This window comes from Mchenga conophoros, linkage group LG12 (assembly GCF_057382185.1).
Source record: "Mchenga conophoros isolate Kocher_MC1m ecotype Shallow Benthic linkage group LG12, M_conophoros_male_GT1.1, whole genome shotgun sequence".
NCBI classification, from domain to species: Eukaryota; Metazoa; Chordata; class Actinopteri; order Cichliformes; family Cichlidae; genus Mchenga; species Mchenga conophoros.
Window position 1 is genome coordinate 37,030,379 of NC_140537.1, and position 21,835 is coordinate 37,052,213.

General features: G+C 43.2%; 1 protein-coding gene across 2 annotated transcripts in view; it reads right to left on the minus strand.

Annotated features, from left to right (window-relative positions):
* adamts3 (ADAM metallopeptidase with thrombospondin type 1 motif, 3) overlaps positions 1–21,835 on the minus strand; it is a 136,466-nt gene that overhangs the window by 104,306 nt on the left and 10,325 nt on the right. For both annotated transcript variants that reach the window (XM_085295590.1, XM_085295591.1), the window contains exon 4: positions 383–539. In XM_085295590.1, the coding sequence (XP_085151716.1) occupies positions 383–539 (157 nt within the window). The remainder of the gene's footprint in view (positions 1–382; positions 540–21,835) is intronic.

A 21,835-nucleotide genomic window follows, 5' to 3' on the forward strand; every position in this document is an offset into this window, starting at 1 on the left:
CGGTAACTGCTTTCACTGATAACTACGAATAAATGCTGAAATGTTAACAAGTGACCTAAACTCCTGTTGCCAACATTTACATTTTTCATCAATATCAACATTCATTTTTTTAATGTTTTTTTTGTGTGTGTCATTTTCATATCTCTAAAAAGTTGCTGCTGTTGTATTTGTGTGAGGCACACGATGAAGTCTGGACTCTTCACAGATGTAAATGTCAGTTTTTGCTTTTTAGACTATTTGGGCTGGACACAAGTAGTTAACAAAAAGATTTAATTATACGGAGAAGCTTCACAGCAAACCCTCCGCAGTGACCTCACAGGAGTGTCACACCATTAGTTGATAAGTAAGAGAATACAGCAGGAACCGTGGTCGTGCCTCCTACCTTGTAGCTGGTAATCCACAGAGATGTCCAAGGGAGTCTGCAGCAGAGCTGACCTGCGGTAAACCACGTGGACCCTGCCCTGGTCCTCCAGCTCCTGAGTGCCTTTCTCCAGCGGCTCGATGAAGTACTCATCCGATTCGGTGCGAATCATCCCAGCCTGCAACAGGTTAGCAGGTCAGTGACTGTGTAGAACGTGTGCATTAGCATGTTTCATTACTGCGAGCGAGCGTGGATAGACCCAGAAACCTCATTGCTCTGATAGCATTCGTTTTATTAAGAGACAATTAAAATCTTCATGCCCCACAAAATCCCCCATCATGTATTAATAATGTAGAAACTTTGTGACAGTGTTTTCATGTAATTGTAAATTAATGCCTCAGTCTTTAAAATCCAACTAGAACATCTGCTGAACGCCAAATGCCCCCAATTTGTTTCCTCTCCCACGTATAGACACAGAAAGACGAGACCAGAATGTCCTACTGAACAATATTAAAATTAGAAAAATGCATAAAATATAGGATACAATACAAAGCAAAGGCAGACGCACTAATGTAATATTTAGTAATTTATTCAAGAGAGAATCTGGGCCTCTCATTAACTGCTTGGCATGTGCAGGACTCTTTTTCTTTGCCATTATTAGATATTGTTGTGACTCTTTCTTCAGCTTTCTGTTTGCAATTATCACCTTGTTACCCAACAAAGGCTGGTGGTGGTCCTGCAGCGCGCTGCATCGTTAGTAACACATTGGCACAAAATTGCTTTGTGATGGCTACCTGCCAACCTCAGATTTCCTGCAATAAGAAGCCAGTCATGTCTGTAGTTTATGGCGGATATGAGGGGTCACGCTGTCCGGCTAACGCAATAATGCCCAAACAGACCGAATGTGCAACCCATCAAGACCAAATGATGGTCTGAAAAAGGTGTTACACGCTGACACAATAAGGTCAATGCTAAACAACCTAAAACCACTTTACAGCTGTTTCCTTAAAATGATGCTTTCTGGAATGCAAAATTATTCATCTAGATTATAAGATGAAAAAAACAAGGTCCCAGATTCTGGCTTCACAATCCTTAAAAATAAAAAAAGAAAGGCTTGAAATGTTTCATGTTACCTGTAACAAATAGAAAACACATCACAGTTTTATCCTTTGAATTAAAATGCAAAGCAGCAACTTTTCCAGGCAGCAGTAACGTATCTTTGGCACCATGTTTCCATGTGTCACGCGCCCTCCCTGACAAGCACACATGTGCAGTGGAGAAAGCAGAGAGAGCAGCAGCAACAACACAATATGACATTAGTTTGTTAAGAGCACGAAGCGAGCAGCTGGGGTGGAGGTGGGCTGCAAACCGGCTTACAGGGGTGCAGCAAATGTGAGTAGGCTAACTAATGCTACGCTCGGTTTGCTATGCTCCAAAACTACAGTCAGCCATATGAGAGTGTGTGACATTTTAAGTGAGCGCACACATGCTGTACACACAGTATGCAGACACACTGTGTTAGCGCTCAGTCGATCGGTCCTGCTGCGCTGAAACTCCTGGCAGGACTAAACTCCCTCTGGCCTCTTCACCAACAGTCTGGTGGACTGTGTGCTAATGTTGTTAGCGACCAACCCTCACTCTCAACTCATTTCCCATTTGCTGAGACCCCAATCGGCTGGCACTCTACGTCCTCCTTTACACAAACGACTGGATGGATCCCAAATTAAATTCTTAGTTAAATTTAAATGCAGCATCGATACTGTGTGACTGCGTAAGCGTCCCAGCTGAAAGTCTAAACCAATAAACTGAATATTCGTATCTGAAGTGCTGCAAGTGAAATGAAAACGTCTGGCAGTCACATGACGTCTGGGGGAGAAGCTCAGCGCCGTTTAATGCAAGTTTACTTCTGGCAACAGAATAAGATTCATATGATTACGTACAATAAACCAGGTTATGATGCAGAAACGTGTCACGTATGAACCGGCTCATTTAATTGGCCATCTGTGATTATAAGAGCAAAAATACTGAAATACGATAAACGTGCGAGTGTGTTGGTTTTACTGCGTGACAGAGCTCAGACGGGAAAAAACCTCCTTAGTTATCTTTAGAGAAACGGCGAGGTGGAGGTTAAACTCACTCATCGTGCCGTATAAACCGACTCTTTGCCTGATTCGGGGCCATTTGGCGTCACAGTGTTAAAACGCTGCAGCTTATACGGAAAACACGGTCCGTGTTTCAAAAGATGACGAGGGTTTTTATGACATCTCCCATAGAAATGTGGTGTCTGGACATTTCTGCAAGGACAAATCTAAAGTTTGCACAGATGTATAAACACTCAAACAAGAGAAGAAGAAAGAGCGAGCCAAAAACAAACGACAGTGTGCGCAGGTTACCGAGGAAACTCTGTTCACCATTTCTGACTTCACTTGTCTAATCGGACACTAACAAATAAGATAAATTACAGCTCGTTGAGTAGCAGACACAGACGTGCAGAAAGGATTTTTAAAACTGCATCAGTGTTTATGTGATCCCAACAAAGCAAAACTATCACACGCAGAAGATAAACGCTCTTCACAGTCAAGTGAACTCTAGAGGACAGCTGCAAATGGAAAGAAGAAGAAAAATCCAGCGATTCCTGACGCGTCATCCTTATCAAAGAGAGTAAGTAACACGGTGGAGCCTGTAAGATAAAACCTCTTACATCAGACGAATGTTACAGACGTGCTCCACTGCCGTCTGTTTGAAAAGTTTACGTTTTTCTGCTCACTTGAACACGCTTTCTCCTCAGCTTATTTATCGCGCACCTGCAGGCGCCTGCTTGCAAACACAGATTCTAAATATTCTGTAGGTCAGCGTGCATTATCAGGCCGGAGTGCGGTTGGCCTGCTCTTCACCAAATCCTCACAGCAACTGGCATCCTGTGACCAAGTCAGCACATTCTCCGCCATGATTTATTGCTGACAGAACCGAGAACCACCTCGTCATCTTTATTTACTCTGCGCTCATCCACCACTCTGAATCCTCAGCTCGAAGCCAAAGAGGCTGCAATCTTGACAGTAACTGAGCCCGCAGGCATATCTTGAACTAAAGTGAGATTCATGCACCGTAGCTCTTTCTTATTTACCAACGGCAGGTGAAAGCCGAGGATGAAAGATGGCTGAACATCTCAGAATGTACGGGGCTCGGATACCGAGAGCCCTTTCCATCTGTGAGGTTCTTTAAGGGTCTCCGACAGGTCACGCTCCTCTATTTAAGCTCAGCCGAGCAGAGGCTGAGCTTAAATAGAATCTCTGCTCTCATAATAAATTGAGGTGCCTTTTAAAGGTGAAGCTGGAGGATCGTGCTAACAAACTGACTGACAGATAATTTGATAAAAGCTGTTTTTCTATCAAGAGAAGCCATTCAAGTCTGACCACTTATGAAGTATTTCAGCAGCTGAAAATGCCACCTTCTTATTCAGACACCGCAGAGCAAACAATACAAACCGAAATCACAGAGGGGCGTGTGTAATTAGACCGGGTGCTGACATTTGAATCGTTTTAATTTTTGATTAAAGCTGCGCTTAAGAACAACACTCCACAGGGGAGCGTTCGAAGGATCTCAAAGAAACTAAAGCTTGAAAGAAAACAACAGTGACCGTGTGAGCTTTTACTTAACAACAGCTTTTTTTGATAAACTAGTTTCCATCTCAACTCTGTCCTGTTGTCTCCATCGCTTCTAAACCTATTTATCTAAGAACAGGCAGAAGTGAAGCAGAGAGAAGAGAGCGGCTCGTTGAATCCTACCACGCTTTAATGTAAACACTCAGAAACAGATATCTACCAGAAACACGCTCACTGCATCTTGAAGCTACAATCCTGCCTCGACACAGTGAGTAACGTGTTTTAGCGATCCGCGCCGACCACAGGAAGTGCCCAGCTCTCTGGTTTGAATTGAGGAATAAGCAGTTGGATATATATGCTGCTGTCCTGAGATTAAATTGACATCTATCCCTGAAAAGCAGAGAAATTGCAGAAAAACGCACCTCTTTTCATGCTTTTTCATCCAAACACTGAAAACAGAACAGTTCTGAAATGAATTTAAGCTTTGTGCAAATTTCTATCTTCTTTCTGGCAAGGATGAGCTCGGAGAAGCGGTGATGCATTCAGGAAAGGTAAATTAGAAATCATAGCACGCTGAATGTGTCTCGAACAAATCTGTCCTTCCATTTTCTTCTGCTTATTCAATTCAAGGTAGCTGGAAGCGGGGGTGGTGGGGGTGGTGGGAGGTGGTGGGGGGAGGTTGGCAGAGCCTTGCAGGGCTGCTGTAACAAATACTTTTAAACTAAACTCCATTACAGTGATGCCATCTCCTCTAACACTGCTGCACAGCCAGCCGAGCCGTCTAATGAGTCTTATATACAAAACACAGGTCACAGGGGAACGAGACAGAAGAGCGGGGCGTTTTTAGGCTTATGGGCATTAAATGCATGTTGAGGCAGATATTATTAGAAGGAAATTAAATTCTAGTTTGAGTCCATTACTGCCTGGTTTGCATAACTACCCAGGGCTGGACTGCCGACGCACTTTTTGGCCGATGGGCCATCCTGAAGGGTCAGACGTCTTAACATGACGGAGCCTCTGCCTACCTTCGCTGAGCGATCACAGTGGGACGTCTAGACCAAAAACACCAGGGCTGATGTTTGTCCCAGTCCAGCCCTGGGTGTGTTTTCTCACATTAAAAAAAACACTGCAAGCTTCCAGTGCTGCCCCTCGGCCTCCTGGTTGACACACCGATGGTATCAGTTTGAAATCCTACATCGCCTTGTTCTCAGGTTCACATTCACATGATGAAAATATAATCTGGGATTCAAACTCATCAGATCTGTAGTAGTTCCACCTGCAGCATCAATCTGAAGCTCCTGGATCGTCTATTTCCAGAGTTATCACATTCATAAACTTAGGCTCCATGCCACCCACCCATCTTCTTGCCCGGCGGGGTGACTACTGTACCCCATCAGCCTCTTACAGCTGGGGGGCAAAAGCACATATTGTGTGCCACCTGCCAGCTTGTTGTCATGTTGTCATTGAACCACAGCATTCGCTTTAAGCTCAACGTGGCCTTAAGAGACACGCAGACCTTTCTGAACAAAAGGCACAGAGAGCAGTGTCTCATATGTACGGGTGTGTTTTTTAAAGACATAGGTGGCTGTACGTGAAAGGATTAAAGACACGCTGCAGTGTTTCTTTTCACCTGCAGGAGCACTACGGCGTCTTTTCATTTGTTTTATCGTCTCAGACACGAGGATGCCAGTGAGAGCTTCGGCATTCAGATAACAAAAGTCATTGAATAAGCTCGTAAACATGGATTCTGAATGTTTATTTGAGAGCAGAAATGTGGAGTTCCTATGCCAGCTGAAACACTGGCCCTAGGGTCCCTCTCGAGTTGGACGCATGCACAAAACACCTCATCCGAAACACGTCCAGAAGGCATCTGAGTCAGACGCCTGGCTCGTCTCAATGCAGAGGAGTAGTGGCTCCACACTGAGCCTCTCCAAAGCACTTCTTTATCCTCACAGAGAGCCCAGACACCTTTCAGAGGAAGCTCATCTTCACCACTTATATTCTTGTTTTTGGTCGATACACACGCTCGTGGCCGTACGTTCAGCCTACACACTCATCTCCACAGCAGAGCATCAGTATCTATCCCCATGGATACAACATCAAACCTTAGAAATCTACATTAACATACATATTATTACGTTATTCAGAAACGACGTCACTCAGTCACAGTGAAAAACCTCATTGTGACATCTTCAGATGTCCTTGAGCTGCTGACTGATTCGACTACGCCTCACAGCTCCAGTATAAACCACAATATCATTTCAATTCAGCTCAACGCTGGAAATCAATCATTTGAATTATCATGTCAGGAAAGTCATGTCCAATCAATACGCACTTACTTACACTTACGTGTACCTGCTGGAGGGGGGAAACATGACCAATGAGGGGGTCTCAGGTATTCAGTAATGTGAAACTAGGTGATCCGTGTTTAAGTAACACTTCTTTCCATGGTGAAGGTTTTCCAGCAGAACATTCTCATCTGTACTGAGATGTTATTCACTTCATCTGGTTTCTAGTGTATATTTGCTCATTTCTATTCAATCACAGGTCGAACGTAGCAGAGTCAGGATATAACTCAGCTCAGCATCATTATCTGTGTTTCAGCTGCTGTCAGAGCCCAAAATAGTAATAAATTAAAAACTAAAGCACACACCGAGGTTCTCATATTTAGAGGACTGTTAACTTTAGGATGTATTTGGATGCTTTTACCTGGAGAAACAGAACATAATTATCTCTTTTAGGAGAATTGAAGTGTGATAACTTGAGGCCAGAATTTAGCATAAAACATCATGAAATGTCTCCGGCAGCAGGAATTCAGAGGAACTGAAGCTAACCCAATAAAGGAAACAAGCATTGTTGCACTCTCAAGCTTGCATGCCTACCTTGGAAAGCTTTTTGGTGTTTCTGTTAGTCTACACCTGTTATTTCATGCCTAATTGATGATAATAGCCAGCAGTGAGCTTGTACAGCCGGGTGTTTTCCTCACACTTCTGTCTGCAGATGGTCCAAAAGCTTCAAACTGCAGCTTTCTCCTGGTCACGAGTCCCACATTTAATGAGCTTATATCACTAGTGAGGAATTTTTAATGCATTTTGAAGGCTCGTGTAAGGTAAGGGACCGGTACCTGGACTGAACTGAACTCAGCTAACAGGCTCTTGATCAGATGATTCAGGTGGACAAATGTCAGACATCAGAACATCAAAACATACATAACATACATACTCCGATGGATGCATTGGAGAGCAATTTGGGGTTAGTATCTTGCCCAAGGATATTTGGCATGTAGACTAGGGGAAGCCAGGAATCGAACCACCAACCTTCCGATCAGTGGATGACCTGCTCTACCACCTGAGCTACAGCCACCCCAAACCACCACTATGTCCTATAGCCACCACCACTTTGTTTGTATATAGATATCGATATCTATATCTATATAGATATCGATATAGAAAGATATCTATATCTATCTATGACAAATATTTTAAAATGATCTTAGGTAGTGCCGTGCTTCTGATCACTCAGTTCACTGATTCAATTGCTGATCAAACACAGTTTAGAGGTAATAAATTAAATGAAAGTAATACATTAAAAATGTAAACAGTGGTTTCACTCTTGCACACCGAGTTTCTCTCATTTCAGCGTGTGACCCTTGAGGCTGGGCTTGTGGATATCGGGTAAGCAGCTAACATTAACATGTCAGCTACTGTTCACGTGCTCGGCTGATAGTGAGGGGAGGGGCTGCGTACCTGCCTGCAGGGGCTGTGTGATGTAGTTTCACCGGGATGAGGCAAAGACAACACTGATGGTATCTATACGGTTGTAAATGAGTATCCAAAAGTAATTTTAGCATGAATTAGTGTCTGAGACTCTTTTTCTGGTTTTTGGCTCAGCCTAACCGGGACAGCAGAGTCTCAGTGTCTCTTGAATTTGGAGGTCAAAGCTAAAAGGAATTGTGACCTTACAAAAGACATTTTTTGCCTTAATTTCAACAACACTTGGCACAAATCTTTATTACGATAAAATAGCAACATTATTTGAAATCCCTGTGACTAAATGTTGTGCAAAAGCAGCTTTCTGCCCTTTCACCGTACCTCAGATCTGCAGAGCTCAAAGGTGTAAGGTGGCATTTTCAAACCAATTAATCAGAGACAAAATATTACTGAGTGTGATCATTTTAGCGTATTTCTTCCTCTGAGACCTTCTTGATTTTAAAGCACAGTGATCAGTTAGAGAAACACCTGAGACACCATTCAGAGCCAGACCACAGAGGCCAACATTTCTAAGCAGAGACAGCACAACATCAGACCAACTGTCGTCCATCCAGAGTTTACAGCGAGCACTGCAAACCCAAAGACTTCTGCACAGGCTGAACCGTTTCACTCCTAACTTTTAATGTCACTGAAATTGCTTATTTAGAACCAAACTATCTTGGTGAGAGCTGAATCAACACAGGCTATTGATGAAGAGGCAGCTGAAAACCTTTCTGATCAAATTCAGTCTGTAGCTTTCTGATGATTAAAGTTTAACAGCTGTCGTCTCCTGCGATGGCCTGCCCGATGATAAGTGCTGCTTGCTTTTCTTTGTGGTGAGTCTGAGTCATTTAATCAATATCCCAGTTTAGTTAGTTCACTGTGATGAAAGGTTTCATAATCGCATTCTATCGATTTACATTTTACACAGACGGGTGCTCAAATTGATCACAGGTCATTTGTTGACTCCGTCTGTGAGCTGTCCTCCAAGTAACTTTTACTGAATGCTATAAACACTGAGGTATGAAAACGAGACATGAGCTGTCCTCTCAGGCTTTTATGTGACTACAACAGTTTAACTCAAATTCAAATTTTATTTGTCACGTACACAGTCATACACAGTACGATATGCAGTGAAATGCTTGGACAACTGCTCGTGACCTAAAGAGAACAAAAAAGGAAAAGGCTATGAATAAGATAGGAAATAAATATGAAAAATTAAAAAGGGTAAATTTAACTAGGAAGGAATAAAATATAAATTAAGGTTAAAAATGAAATAACTACAACACAAATTAGAATGAAGGGTAAATTTGACTGGGAAGAATAAGATAAAGATAAATATATAAATTAAAGTTGAAAATAAAATAACTGTACAACAAAATACACAATATAGAACTATATAAGAATGTATGAAGAAATCTAAATATAAATAAATATATACACAATGACAGCAGCTGTACAAGTATTAACTGGAAATGAAGAATATAGTGACCAGTGTTGTGCAAAACCAAAGTCCAGAAAGTCCAGTGTGTGTGTAAGAACCATATGTGTGGGTCAGTACTGTGTGGTGGTGTGATTGAGAGACCGTATCGCCTGCGGGAAGAAGCTCCTCCTCAGTCTCTCTGTGTTGGTCTTCAGGGAGCGGAATCGCTTTCCTGACCTCAGCAGAGAGAACAGTCTGTTGTTGGGATGGCTGAGGTCCTTCACCATCTTCCTGGCCTTGGTCCAGCACCGCCTGCTGTAGATTGAGTGCAGGTCAGGGAGCTCGGAGCGGATGGTGCGCTCAGCTGACCGCACAACCCTCTGTAGAGCTCGTCTGTCCTGCATGGTGCTGTTCCCGAACCAGGTTAAGATGTTTCCCGCCAGGATGCTCTCTATGGTGCACGAGTAAAAGTTCCTGAGCACCTTGGAGGGCAGTTGGAAGTCTCTCAAGCGTCTGAGGTGGTAGAGACGCTGTCGGGCCTTTTTCACCACGGTGTTGATGTGACAGGACCATGACAGGTCCTGCGTGATGTGAACTCCGAGGTATTTGAAGCTGTCCACTCTCTCCACTGGGCACTCGTTGATGACGGGGGTCTGGTAGTTCCTCTCCTGCTTAGTGCTGAAGTCCACTATCAGCTCCTTTGTCTTACTGACGTTTAGAAGGAGGTTGTTCCTCTGGCACCAGTTCTCCAGATTCCTAATCTCCTTCAGGTAGGCCGTCTCGTTGTTATCAGAGATCAGGCCCACCACGACGGTGTCGTCAGCAAACTTGATGATGGTGGTGGAGCTGGTAGTGGCCACACAGTCATATGTGTACAAAGAGTACTTTATGAATTCATGTTATTCTTTAGTGTTTTTCCACTGCGGCATTACTACGATGAGCCCGATTATGAAAATAAAAATGTAAATTTGAGTTGAAATCTTGATGCTCGTGGTTGAAACCAGTTGAGTCCCTCACGCAGACATCTCACCTGCAGGCAGCCAATCCCTCCTCAGACTACAAACAACACTCAGAATAATCCCAGGGCCATAAATCACACCTATTCATGATTAGGATCATATTCATAAGAACACGACTGTTTACAGCACAGGTATCCAACCTGTTTTGCGCCACAGACCAGTTTATGCCCGACAACACTTTCACGGACCGGCCTTTAACAGTATCGGTATCAAAGAAAAGGATTTTATCATAACACACAGGAAAAGACCCAGGGCAGCCAAGTTAACAATAAAAACCCTGAAAAACATACATTTGACACCTGAGCCTCAACTCTTGCGGCCCAGTACAAACGACTCAGACTGGTACGGCTCCGTGGCCCGGGGGTTGGGGACCTCTGGTTTACATTACAGGTCAGGGAGCTTTGTTTCCTGCAGCTGATTCTCTGCAGTCACCGTAACTTTATGCATTTATTATCAAGAGATGAGTGGTTGCAAGCTGAATAATCAGACTATAATAAAAAAGGTGATCAAAGATATCATGTGTAAAATCATCCTCAGCATACCTTTAATTAACGTATTAGTGAAACCGTAGATTAGATGAAGACAGTAAAGCTTTCATGAACAGACCAGTTACTGCATCTCACGTCGCCCACATTCAAGCCACTAAAACGTTATTATCTGGGAACCTGGGTAACATCTTTGTGTTTCCCAGCCACTGTGCGTGGGACATAGGTGTGCTGTGGAAGGTTATCTGGTTGCACCTGATTAGTACTCTAAGCGATCGGCGTGAGTAACGGGCAGAACAACTACATTCTCTTCCACTAGAGGGCAGCACAACTACCTGCTGGGTTACTGCCAGTAAAACAGAAGAAGACAAAGGAGAAATTACATAATAGTCATGCAGCACATAATAGCAATAGACACATATTTGAAAAGGAAAAGTAGTCAATCCGACTTGGGTCCTGGAGGAATTCCGATTCCCCAGCATGAGTAGCGGTCAGAAGAAAGCAAAACAGGTATACTGGGGACAAACCCAGCCAATTTAGAAAAATGATCAATATGCTTTTTGTGACGTTTTTGTTTGGTGGTGTGCCGTGTGATTTTTCTAATGAGAATATGTGCCGTGGCTCCAAAAGGTTGGGAAACACTAGAATAAGAAAGAAACATTGGGGAAATGCGTCTGTAGCTGAAGATCATTTCTCTGGGACGGAGCCTGTATGATAAAATCTGTAGTGAATTATTATGTGGAATCAACACTGTAATTAGTGTGAAGACACCAAGTCAAAACACACTTTCCAATTCCACAAGCTTGCTGTGCCCTTGCGGAGAGTTTACTGTGACATATTTTCTGTGACCCAGTATTCGGCATTATCCGATATCAGCGGAGACAATGTCCTACCTAAACACAAACCTCAAAAAAGGGATCAGGAACCCTGTGTTCCATCACTTTAATATCCCCAACATCAGCCCCTGCCAAGCAGACAGCACTCCTCTGCCAAAGAAAACACATGGGATTCAGCTGAAGGGCTCCAGTTTTTCAAAAACAGTCTCTTTCAGTCTAAACTTCTTAAGGAGGTCGGTACGAACGTGCTTTCATTTGAAAAAAACCCTGCAATGTTAAAAAAAGGCCTGGATTCAGCCGGGACACTGCCACCTTTCACCCTCCATGTTGTCCAAAGGTGTGTTTGCTTTGAAAAATGTGAGCAAACCTTCGTCATCATTACTTGACATTTTCATCCCCACTCTTTAAAGGAATTCGCAGAAGTTTATTTTTCACAAATTTCAGCAGAGGCCTGCTGATAATCTGAAAAACAACTAGAGAGTATTTCTGAAAATGATAAACAGGAAACTGCAAAAACATCTCAGATGTCTACTTAATAAACGTCAAACATGGCAATGAGCCACTACTATCCTCAATATATCTGTGTGTGTTTGAAGTTTCCCCCAGCTTCACTGGAAACAGTATTTGGAAAAAATCTTGGAGAAGAGAGAAGTAATCAAAAGTATTATCATTTTAGCAAAAATATCAGGTAGCCTCTGCTCTGAGAAACAACGCAGGAATTCATTTGGTTGTGTCGTTTTGTGCCGCTCCACCAAACAGAGCAAACATTTACAGACGGCTTTGAGGAGGCGGTGGGATTCCACACTCGACTTAAAATAAAACCTCGCGCCAGTGAATGGCTCTCAATGTCCGTCTGAAACGACAACAGAAAATGTGGGCTCGTCTTAGGTTTATATAGGTCACGATTAAAAATGTTTAAATGTATAAATATCAATGCAAGCACCTCGGCACTGCACGCCGAGCCCACGACTGCAGAGGAGAAAGCTTTTTGCATATCTTGGTGCGCCTCTCCCCTGCACCTCAAACCATATACCCAAACAGCTCTGGGGTCAAGCCTCTGCAACAAGCCTTGGCTAAGTCAACAGGGAACATTAAGAACTGTCGGTGAATAAAACTCTTGTGCCCAGCTACAGTTCACCGCAAAGAGGAACTGGCTCACTTACTTTTTCTTTTTTTCCCCTAATCAAATAGGATATTTTCTTCTTCTTTTTTGCCTTTTTGCCCCCGCCCCTCCTACACAGTAGCTCCAGATATGTCAGGAGCTGTGCATGTCCAGAATGCTCTTTTAAGTCTCTGAGGCCAAGAGTGTAGGCCACTGAGCACACGTAGCTCTCAGCAAAACATCAGCATGCTTTATTTGCTCATTTTGTCACTCTCGATGAATCTCAACATTGTAAACGCCGCCGAAGCTGCAGGAATTTGAGGAGGATGATTGCAGAATCTCTGAGTTACAATGAGCCTTTGCTCTGACAGCATAGTTTCACCCATCAGACCTGCAGTGTATTTACACTCGCAAGTCTCACACACACACCTCAGACACAGCAGCGCCTCACCATTCAGAGCCGATTATGCAACGTGACACACGTTAAAGGTGGCCGAGCTTTGCACAGCTGCTGGAAATTTAAAGCTTAAAAATAAAAGTCACATTTCCAGTTGGTGCTGTTCAGGTTAGGCTACCACACTGCCTGCATCTATCAGCTGATTCGTCAAGACCGTCTGTCTGCTCAGGTATTCTCACAAAAAACAAAAAGCTTCATATAGAAAGAGAGGAGGAGGGATTTGTTCCAGCTGGCCCGTCCTCTATCTAACAAACGACTGGGACTAAAGAGGAATTTCATGGATGCTTTAAAGCAGTTCCATAAGTTACACTTTATTTGTCATGCTGGTACTCTGTGGTCCACACATGCATCTCTCACTGCAGTTATCTTTTCCTCTCACATCATACTTATCTTCACTAATCAAAAGCAAGGAAATCTGCATGCACTCATAATGTAGATTCAATCAAACAGATTTCTATTTAAACTCTTACAATCTGTCCGTCATGCAGCCACAGAGTGAGCCTGTAGTCAATGACTCTCCATCTGAGTCTATTACTTTAAGATGTGTCTGACAGTGACTGCAGAGTTTAGCCTCATTAGTCAGCTGAAGAATGCATGTTTAAATAAAGGCACGCTGTATACTTATGCTTGTGCATGGCAGTGAAGACAATTACGTACGACTCCCACACAGCCTCTGCCTCTTAATATAAAACATGAGAAAAACTTGCAGGAAAGATGACGTGCCATGAGAAAGTTTCATAACCCCGCCCACAAAAAGCAGCAAACCAGACCACATATTCATTTTGCCAATCTCCAGCTGAAGGTCATCTCCTGGTGGACCTCTGCACTGGTCCCAGTACTGAGACACGTTTAAACAGAACTCTGTTGTGTCAATATGGCAACTCTGACAAAGCTAAATATTAGGGAACTAAATATGATGAGGACGGCATCACAGCACTGACGGCGTGTCGCTGGGGGATACCTCACATTTTTATACCCAAATCTGAGCGAGTACACTAGACTTCTATGAGAAGTCGGAAATAAATCAAGAATAACATTCACCCACATCTTTGTCCTGTCTTCCTCCTCTAGCTCTCTACTGGTCGCAGCAGATGGCCCCGCCCCTCCCTGAGCCTGGTTCTGCCAGAGGTTTCTTCCTGTTAAAAGGGAGTTTTTCCTTCCCACTGTCACTAAGTGTTTGCTGACAGGGAGTCGTCTGCTTGTTGGAGTTTGCTCTCTATATTTGCCAGTTCTTTACCTTACAGTATAAGAAGCCTCGAGGCAGCAGTTGGCTATAATTTGATGCTATATAAATAAAACTGAATTCAACCAAACGGAACTGAATTGACTTTATGTTATACTAAACATGGTCACTGGAAGCATGTTTCCTGAGGTAACAGATCAGACATCTTGCTTTAATCAAAGGAGGCGCCACCTGCTGGTCATCAGAAAGAATGTGAAGCATTTCCAGATGAGGTTTCCTTTTCAAACCCAGAAGCGACGACAGCACTGGGCTAACCTTATAAACAAACCCTCTTCATAATTATAAAGCAGCTGTAGCTGATTCATCTCATGGTCCATTAGAGGTTCATGTAACATAAGAATGAAATTCTACAGTATGAATAAAAGTAATGTGCTAACATGAGTAAGACTTCCTGTCTGAATCACATCAGTGAGACAACGCCCATGAACTCAAACTACTTCACAGCATCATCAAATGATGCCTTTTATTATTGTTTTGAGTTGCATATTATATGTTAAGGGTTTTGAGCCAAATACAAACTCATATTGAAGTTTTTAGCTTCTTAGCAGTTAACAAATGCCGATTTCTGTATCTGTTGCTAAGGCAGGCCAACCAATAACCATCCGGGCAGTGCGCTCAAAACTACAAACCTGGTGGCTCTAAAGAGGAAATCACATTTCACTGCAATCCATTTCATAGCTGAAATATTTTAGCCTGGACCAAAGTGGCAGACTACCACATGGTTGACAGAAAGACACAGAAAGAGGTCGTAATGCATTATTAATGGCAACAACATAACATATGCTGTGTCAAATAGTCTCAATCCTCTCTCTGCTGGATGAAACACAGAGCCAGAGTAAAGGTCCAAAAATACATCAGACATGAGAAGCTTCCTCTCTTTCCCTTTCAGGGAAGCAAATCAAATATCTTCAGTATGTGAACCATCAGCTGTGTTCATGTGAGTGTACATGAACTGAGAGACACGCAGTGGGAGGAGGGGTGATGGGAATGACACACCCCGCCTGACATCTAAAGGTCAGCTGAATTCCTTCGTCATTTACTCCGATTCTTTTTTAAAAGAGGCACGTGGTGCAAGTTTCAATCAGGTGACCAAGAAAAAGGAAGTTTCCCTCCTTCCAACCATTTACGATGGACGTACTGTAGCTGTTAAACTGCATCGCCTTTACTAAAGCTTCCAACAAACCAGGTGTGTTGAGGATCAAACGCCGTCATTATTCTCCCATAAACAGACCCAAATGTGCTCATGGAGCCCAGATTTCCCAAAACGGTGAAAAGCTCTTTAGTTTTTCTATCCACAAGTTTCAGATGACGGTATAAATTTAGAAGGTTTAATAAACTTCCACATATTTAACTTAAAATCTCAAAAGTGCCTCAAAGAGAGTTTCTGAAGCAAACAAAGTGGTTTCCAAGTCGTATAAAAAGTTTCACCAACAGTGTGCAGACTTACTGAGTTCAAGACTTTTTATTCAACCAAGCAAAAAGCTCCAGGATTCATCGTTTCCATGCAAATATCAGAGATAATCATTTCAAGGCCGTCGCTGCTTTTCAGATGAACCCAGAGAACTTAGCCTGCGCACTGAGCAGAACTTTTATAAATTACATTAGTCTGGATGTGGGTGATCTATGCTGATGGATTGAAGTCTCATATTATATATAATCCATATTTTAATAGTAACAGTGGGAAAACTGTAACGTAAAACAAAAAAGGGGGTTGCTTAGGAGGGTACGACTTACAGCCATACCACCCTGATCTCCCTGAGCTCAGAGGCTCAGCAGAGTCAGGCCTGGCAGGCCTTTGGGAGGCTGCCGGGGAACAGCAGGTCCTGTTGGCTGGCAGCTCTGGAGGCTGAGCAGATCATCTAATCTCCTGAACCCTGAGCTATTCCCGATGCATTCATCAGAGTGTGAATGAGACATGGTGTAGAAAAGTGCTACACGGGTTCAGTCCATTCATGAATCAACCAAACCCTCATTGCTTCGGCTTGTTTGAACCTTACAGTGAGTCTCTCCTCATTTTATGAATGTATTATAATAGCAGCATATTTAGCAGATAAAGAGCGGGGCCCATCTGTCAGGAGGAGGCACACAGAGAAAAAACAGCGTGATCATTTATCCAAGTGGCTTCGGATTTGGAAAGCAACCCAGAGCGCAGCACACAGCAGAGCACACATCTGCATCCTTATAATTATTATATCCTCCTTAACTCAATCAAGTCCAGCTGTGCGATCAGTGCTTCAAATAAAAATCTCTCACAGACATTTCAGTCCTTAATCTGGAAGACCACCCAAGGACTGTTAGGTGGATAAGGCTTAATTGGAGCTGGAGCCTGTTTAATTCAGCACTTAGTTCATTGCCAGCATCAGATTTTGAAAATCGTCGCTCGCAAAACGCAGACAAATTTGGTCTCCTCCTTCTCGTGCATGACTCACAGCTATGCTGTTTCTCTGGAGTTAAGAGTGCCACAAGTATCACAAGAGGAGATGATTTCATGTTATTCGTGCTGCAAATTTAACGGAGAAGGTGCCGCACGCCAACTTTGTGTCACTTTCTAATGACTTCATTTGTAACTACAGGCCTCGGCTTACACGCAGCAGCTCAGCGAGTCAGATTAGAGACACAGATTTTAAATACCCAAATATGGAAACGAGTTACAAATGATGCAGGTTCTGTAAGAGAACTCGCACCACGAATCTCTGGAGCAAACGTGCGAAACAACCAGGCCAACACTGGACTGCAGATTCTACAGGATCACTTCTCCTCAGTATGAGTGAAGGAAGAAGAAAACAGAAGTCAGCAGTGACATGTTTCATGAAGGACCAGCTCTCCCAAGCTTTTCTGACATGCAACACAAGGGCCATCCCCCACGCAGGCCAGCAAAGATCGCCCTCGGTTCGCCCGCTGCTGCTGAAGCAGAGGAAGTATCTGCCTCATAAGTATTTAGCTGCCAGGCTGCCTGCCAGCATGCTAGCTGCAGTAAACACTTCCAGACAGCAGCCTGGCTATAATTAAGAAACAGTAAAACACACACCTAGAGAGGGCCAGGACTACCACTTGAGATCAAAGACGGCCGGCCCTCAACGACAGGCTTTTAGATCAGGAAGCACTGGTTTGGAGAGCGTTTGATGTCGGGTTCTGTAGTCCTGCGTGTTTTGGATTTAGGCTGCAAACATGAGGAGGAACAAGAATCAGTGCTGCGAGGAACCAGGAGCTGGATAATCGAATGCAAACTTACCAAATAAACTCGATTCTGTTTCTCTGAATTTAACGTCCCACATTCTTACTTTTATTGTGGCGATTTTACAGTTTCCCGTTTATTTTGCTCTCTGGCGTGATGTAACACTGGGAATGAGAAGTTACAGTAAATGAGGTCATTGTGTAATAATGATGCCTGTAGAAACAAAAAGAGCAAGTATGTCTCAATAAGAGCCGTCTGAAATGCTTCAGTGGGAACATGCAACACTTCTGTTGTTTTACTGATTGGCCTGAAAACATGTCCAAGTCTCTCCCGCCTTCATCTCTATAGTATCGTGTAGCACGGCACTTCTTCTGTTGTTGTAACCGAGCTGATGGCTGCAGCTCAGAGTGAGTCAAATCTTTCTGTTTTTCCAACAGTTTAGAGATCCTGGTAAAAGAAAATCAACAGATTTGTAACCCAGATGTGGCAACGGGGTATGTTATCTTGAAATGCTGGAAAGCTGGAATATAAGGGGATAACAGGATGCTGAAGATAAAGTTCCTACCCTCATCCGTGCCTACAGACGGAGGATAGAGATTGAAGGGATAAGATTATGGACAGAAGTGGTGAAAATGAGCTTTCTGGGCTCAGCTTTAGAGATGGGACGAAGAGCTGAGTCATTCAGGAGGAGCTCAGAGCTGAGCTGCTGCTCAACCACACTGAGAATGGCTGGCTGAGGTGGTTTGAACATCTCTGAGCATGGGATGGCTGAGGTGAGTTGGACACAGCATTCTGGACCAGGACACACTGGAGTGATTATGTTGCATCACCATAGACTGTTCTGGTGATCTCTGCTTAAACCGCGGCCCCTGGGACTGGATAAGCAGCAGATACTGGACGGACTAAAATGTATTGTCTGTTAAAGGAAACAATGAAGATTCGACCCAGTATTGTGCGTTATTTATGATGTTCATCTTTTTAATAACCTTTGATACTCTGACAGTAAAGCATGTGATCATAGAGCAGCAGCAGTCTAACTGACAAACCTTGATGGCTTTTGGCATCATGCGAGTGGCATCCCCCCCCCCCCCCCCTCCAGGCCCGACTCTCCTGTAAGGCTGGACTATAAATGTCTCGGGGGGGGAGACTCAGAGACACAGACTCTGCTGTGATGAACTGCTTCCTCCAGCTCCAATCAAAGGAAACGGCCAAATCCTGCAGCTCAGAGGATGAACTTAAAGGTCAGACTGGCATTATCTTTGTCTTTAGACGTGCCTGTCGCTGCAGTCGGTTTATTTTTAGAGATTATGTTTAGAACTTCACAGAGAGTTCAGGAGCTTTTAAAGCATGCATAATTAATTTGGTGAAAATGATAACTACCAGAAAGAGGAAACAAAACCTGACTGCATATGTACTATTTTCTAATCGCAAAATTAAACATAGGGACTGGTCGTTTGCAATCACCATATTTAGAACCACAAAACAAAGCTTGGCCTTATTTTTGACCTCGATAATATCTTAAAATATTTAAAGTCACATATTTGTTGACAATTTACCATCGAGCATCTGACAGCCTGTCCACTTTTCCACCTGCCTCCTGCTCTCATCATTATTCCTCCGTTTGCATTAACAGTTAAACACACACACACATACACGTCAACTAGAAAACAACTAATAATCTGAATTTTTTTAAAGCAAATAAATATTACGGGGAAAACGGAGGGAATCTACAATACACATACACAATGTGAAATTATTTACATAAAAAACCAAAGAATGAGGGCAAAGCAGAAGCTACCAGGGTGTGTTAACAATGTTGCCTTGGCTACCTGTCCACCTTCATGATTCTCGTCGTGTCACTCGCTTTCTGCCAACTACATCCTTCATATATATCTCTCTCTCCTTCTCTCCCTTCCCCGCTCCTTGGTGTTGTCAGCCAAAAGGCAAATATAGCAGCCCCGTCCCTATCAAATCCAAACATTGTTCTGGTTTAAATTTGGTTACCGGTACATAATAAGTGTTACATAATAAATGAATGTCAGTCAAGCAGTAAACCCCCGCTTCATCAACCAGTTCACTGTAAATGGGAATATTATTTAGCACATGTAGAAACCAGTTTGGCTGTCTGACCAGCAGCGTCTGCAGTTTTCAATCAGATCTAGCATGAACAAAAAACAAGATGACATCAGTCCTCAGCTCAAGGCTTCAGAATAACAGTTTACAGACAAACAGATGTCACAGATGGGAGTAGCCATCTTTTATATACAGTCTAAGTGAATGATCAGTGTTAAAGCCACATTCAGCTCTAAAGAAACCGTCTGAATTAAGCTCCTTTAAAATGCAGATGTTTGTCACATCTCTAACGGACAAAATGTAACTTTATTTAATACTACACCGACTCATCCTACTACTAAAAAACCAATAATAATAATAAACTTTGTGGGCAGCACGGCGGTTAGCACTGTTGCCTCACAGCAAGACGGTCCTGAGTTCAACTCCACCATCAGGCCGAGTTCTCTCCGGGTACTCCGGCTTCCTCCCACACTCCAAAGACATGCAGTTAGTGGGGACAGGTTAATTAGAAACTCTTGGTATGAATGGGTGAGTGAACGGTTGTCTGTCTGTGACACACTGGTGAACCCAGCCTCTCACCCTATGATTAACTTGTATCTTTGGTTTTAAGCTATACGGGCTGACGTTACAGAAGCTTAAAGAGGAACAAAGCTCCACAAACAGCTTTATGTTCTTTAGGCACAGATAAAGAGGGAAAAGGGCTTCAGCTGCAGTTTGTTATGTGGGGAGAATTCAGATTTCAGGTTGGCTTTAACATGGAAATGATTCTGCGTCACAGTGACTCACTTCCTGCTGCTGCACTGTGACACAGTGTGAACTCATTACTTCATTATGCTCCACGATACAAAGACCGTAGTGACAGGAACATTTAGTTTGATGTCCAACAACAGAATCATTACTCTGAGCGACATTTATTATTTTACTGAATGCTGGTGATAACCCTGCATGTTTTTTACTGAACCATGTCACATTTTTCAAAGGCAAACCTACAATCTGAGGGGGCAGAAATTAAACTGCATCTCTATATACTTCCACCAAGGTCCGTAATTTGGCAGTAATACATGTAAATGGGTTGGAGTTGGCTGCCTGAAGGTTAAAAACCATTTAAAATATTCCAGTTTTGAGGCTCACCAGAGGGCTTCATTTCTCCTTCAAAAAAGAACAATAAGGTCTTTGCTCCTAATTACTGTGATCGTGTTCGAGTGTGATGTGTTTTTAGTAGCTTTCGGGCAGCCGCAGCCTTTGGATATAAACAGCACAGTTAGTAATCGTCACAGCCGGCACCTGCTAACAAGTGTCCGCGCTCCTTAGCCTAGCCTTGCTTGCTTGTGTCTTCATCCCACACACCTCCACTGTCATCCAGAAATAGCACACGGTGACTCGTCTCTGTGACGCTGTAATTACTCATGCTGGTTGCTCAGGCTAGCTGCTATACAGGCATAATGTTGCTATGTTCACCATCTTGCTGTGGCAAATATTTTGGCCAAATATTGAGCCAAGATAAGTCGAGGGATCAACACATTTATCACCATCTGTCATGCAGACAGTGTGAAAATGTTTGAATTTGAGTTTAACGTTTCATGAGATGTTTAAAATGAAACTAAAGAGAGTTTGCCCCATCATATGTCAGAGATCGGTTGAGCCAGCTAGTGGAGGACTATGAAGCATGAGGATGTGAGAATATGTGATATAAAGCACAGCAAATCTAGTTTAACTCTCAGTGCATCGGATTTGTATTTGCATTTTGACCTTTTTACTTTCTGTTAGGAGCTTTGCTTTAACTTTGTCATGAATATATTTCCAACAGAGAGTCAGTCCTACAGCACTACAAATGTTCACCATTAGCAGTAGAAATTCATTTTTATTTCAGTCTCCCCGGCTGAACAGCTCAGAAACTAAAAAGACACTACGAGCGCTGTCCATCACTCCCCCATCAGGAAGGTGATTTTTGGAGGACATTCTTTGTGTTGCTTTTCAAATCTCTGCAGTATTTCAACTACAGCTGAAGGAATCTGGGTTTGGCCTATTCTTTCCTAAAATGCAGAGATGCTCCGCTGGCCAACTCTAAGAGATTTTGGCTCTGGTCGTTGCCCAATGACTGTCCAAGTGTTTTATGAGGGGTGATAGGGAGGATGGGACTGCAGACTTTTAGAAAGGACAAAAGGAGCTCGTGCTTTATGTTGGGAAGAGGTTAGGAGGAAAATCCCTTCACGAATGCAATAGGAGACTACTCACCCGTAACAAACCTCTGTACAAAAAGTACAAAAAGCTATTACGTCTGCAAAAACAATGTGCTGTAAAAATGCCGAG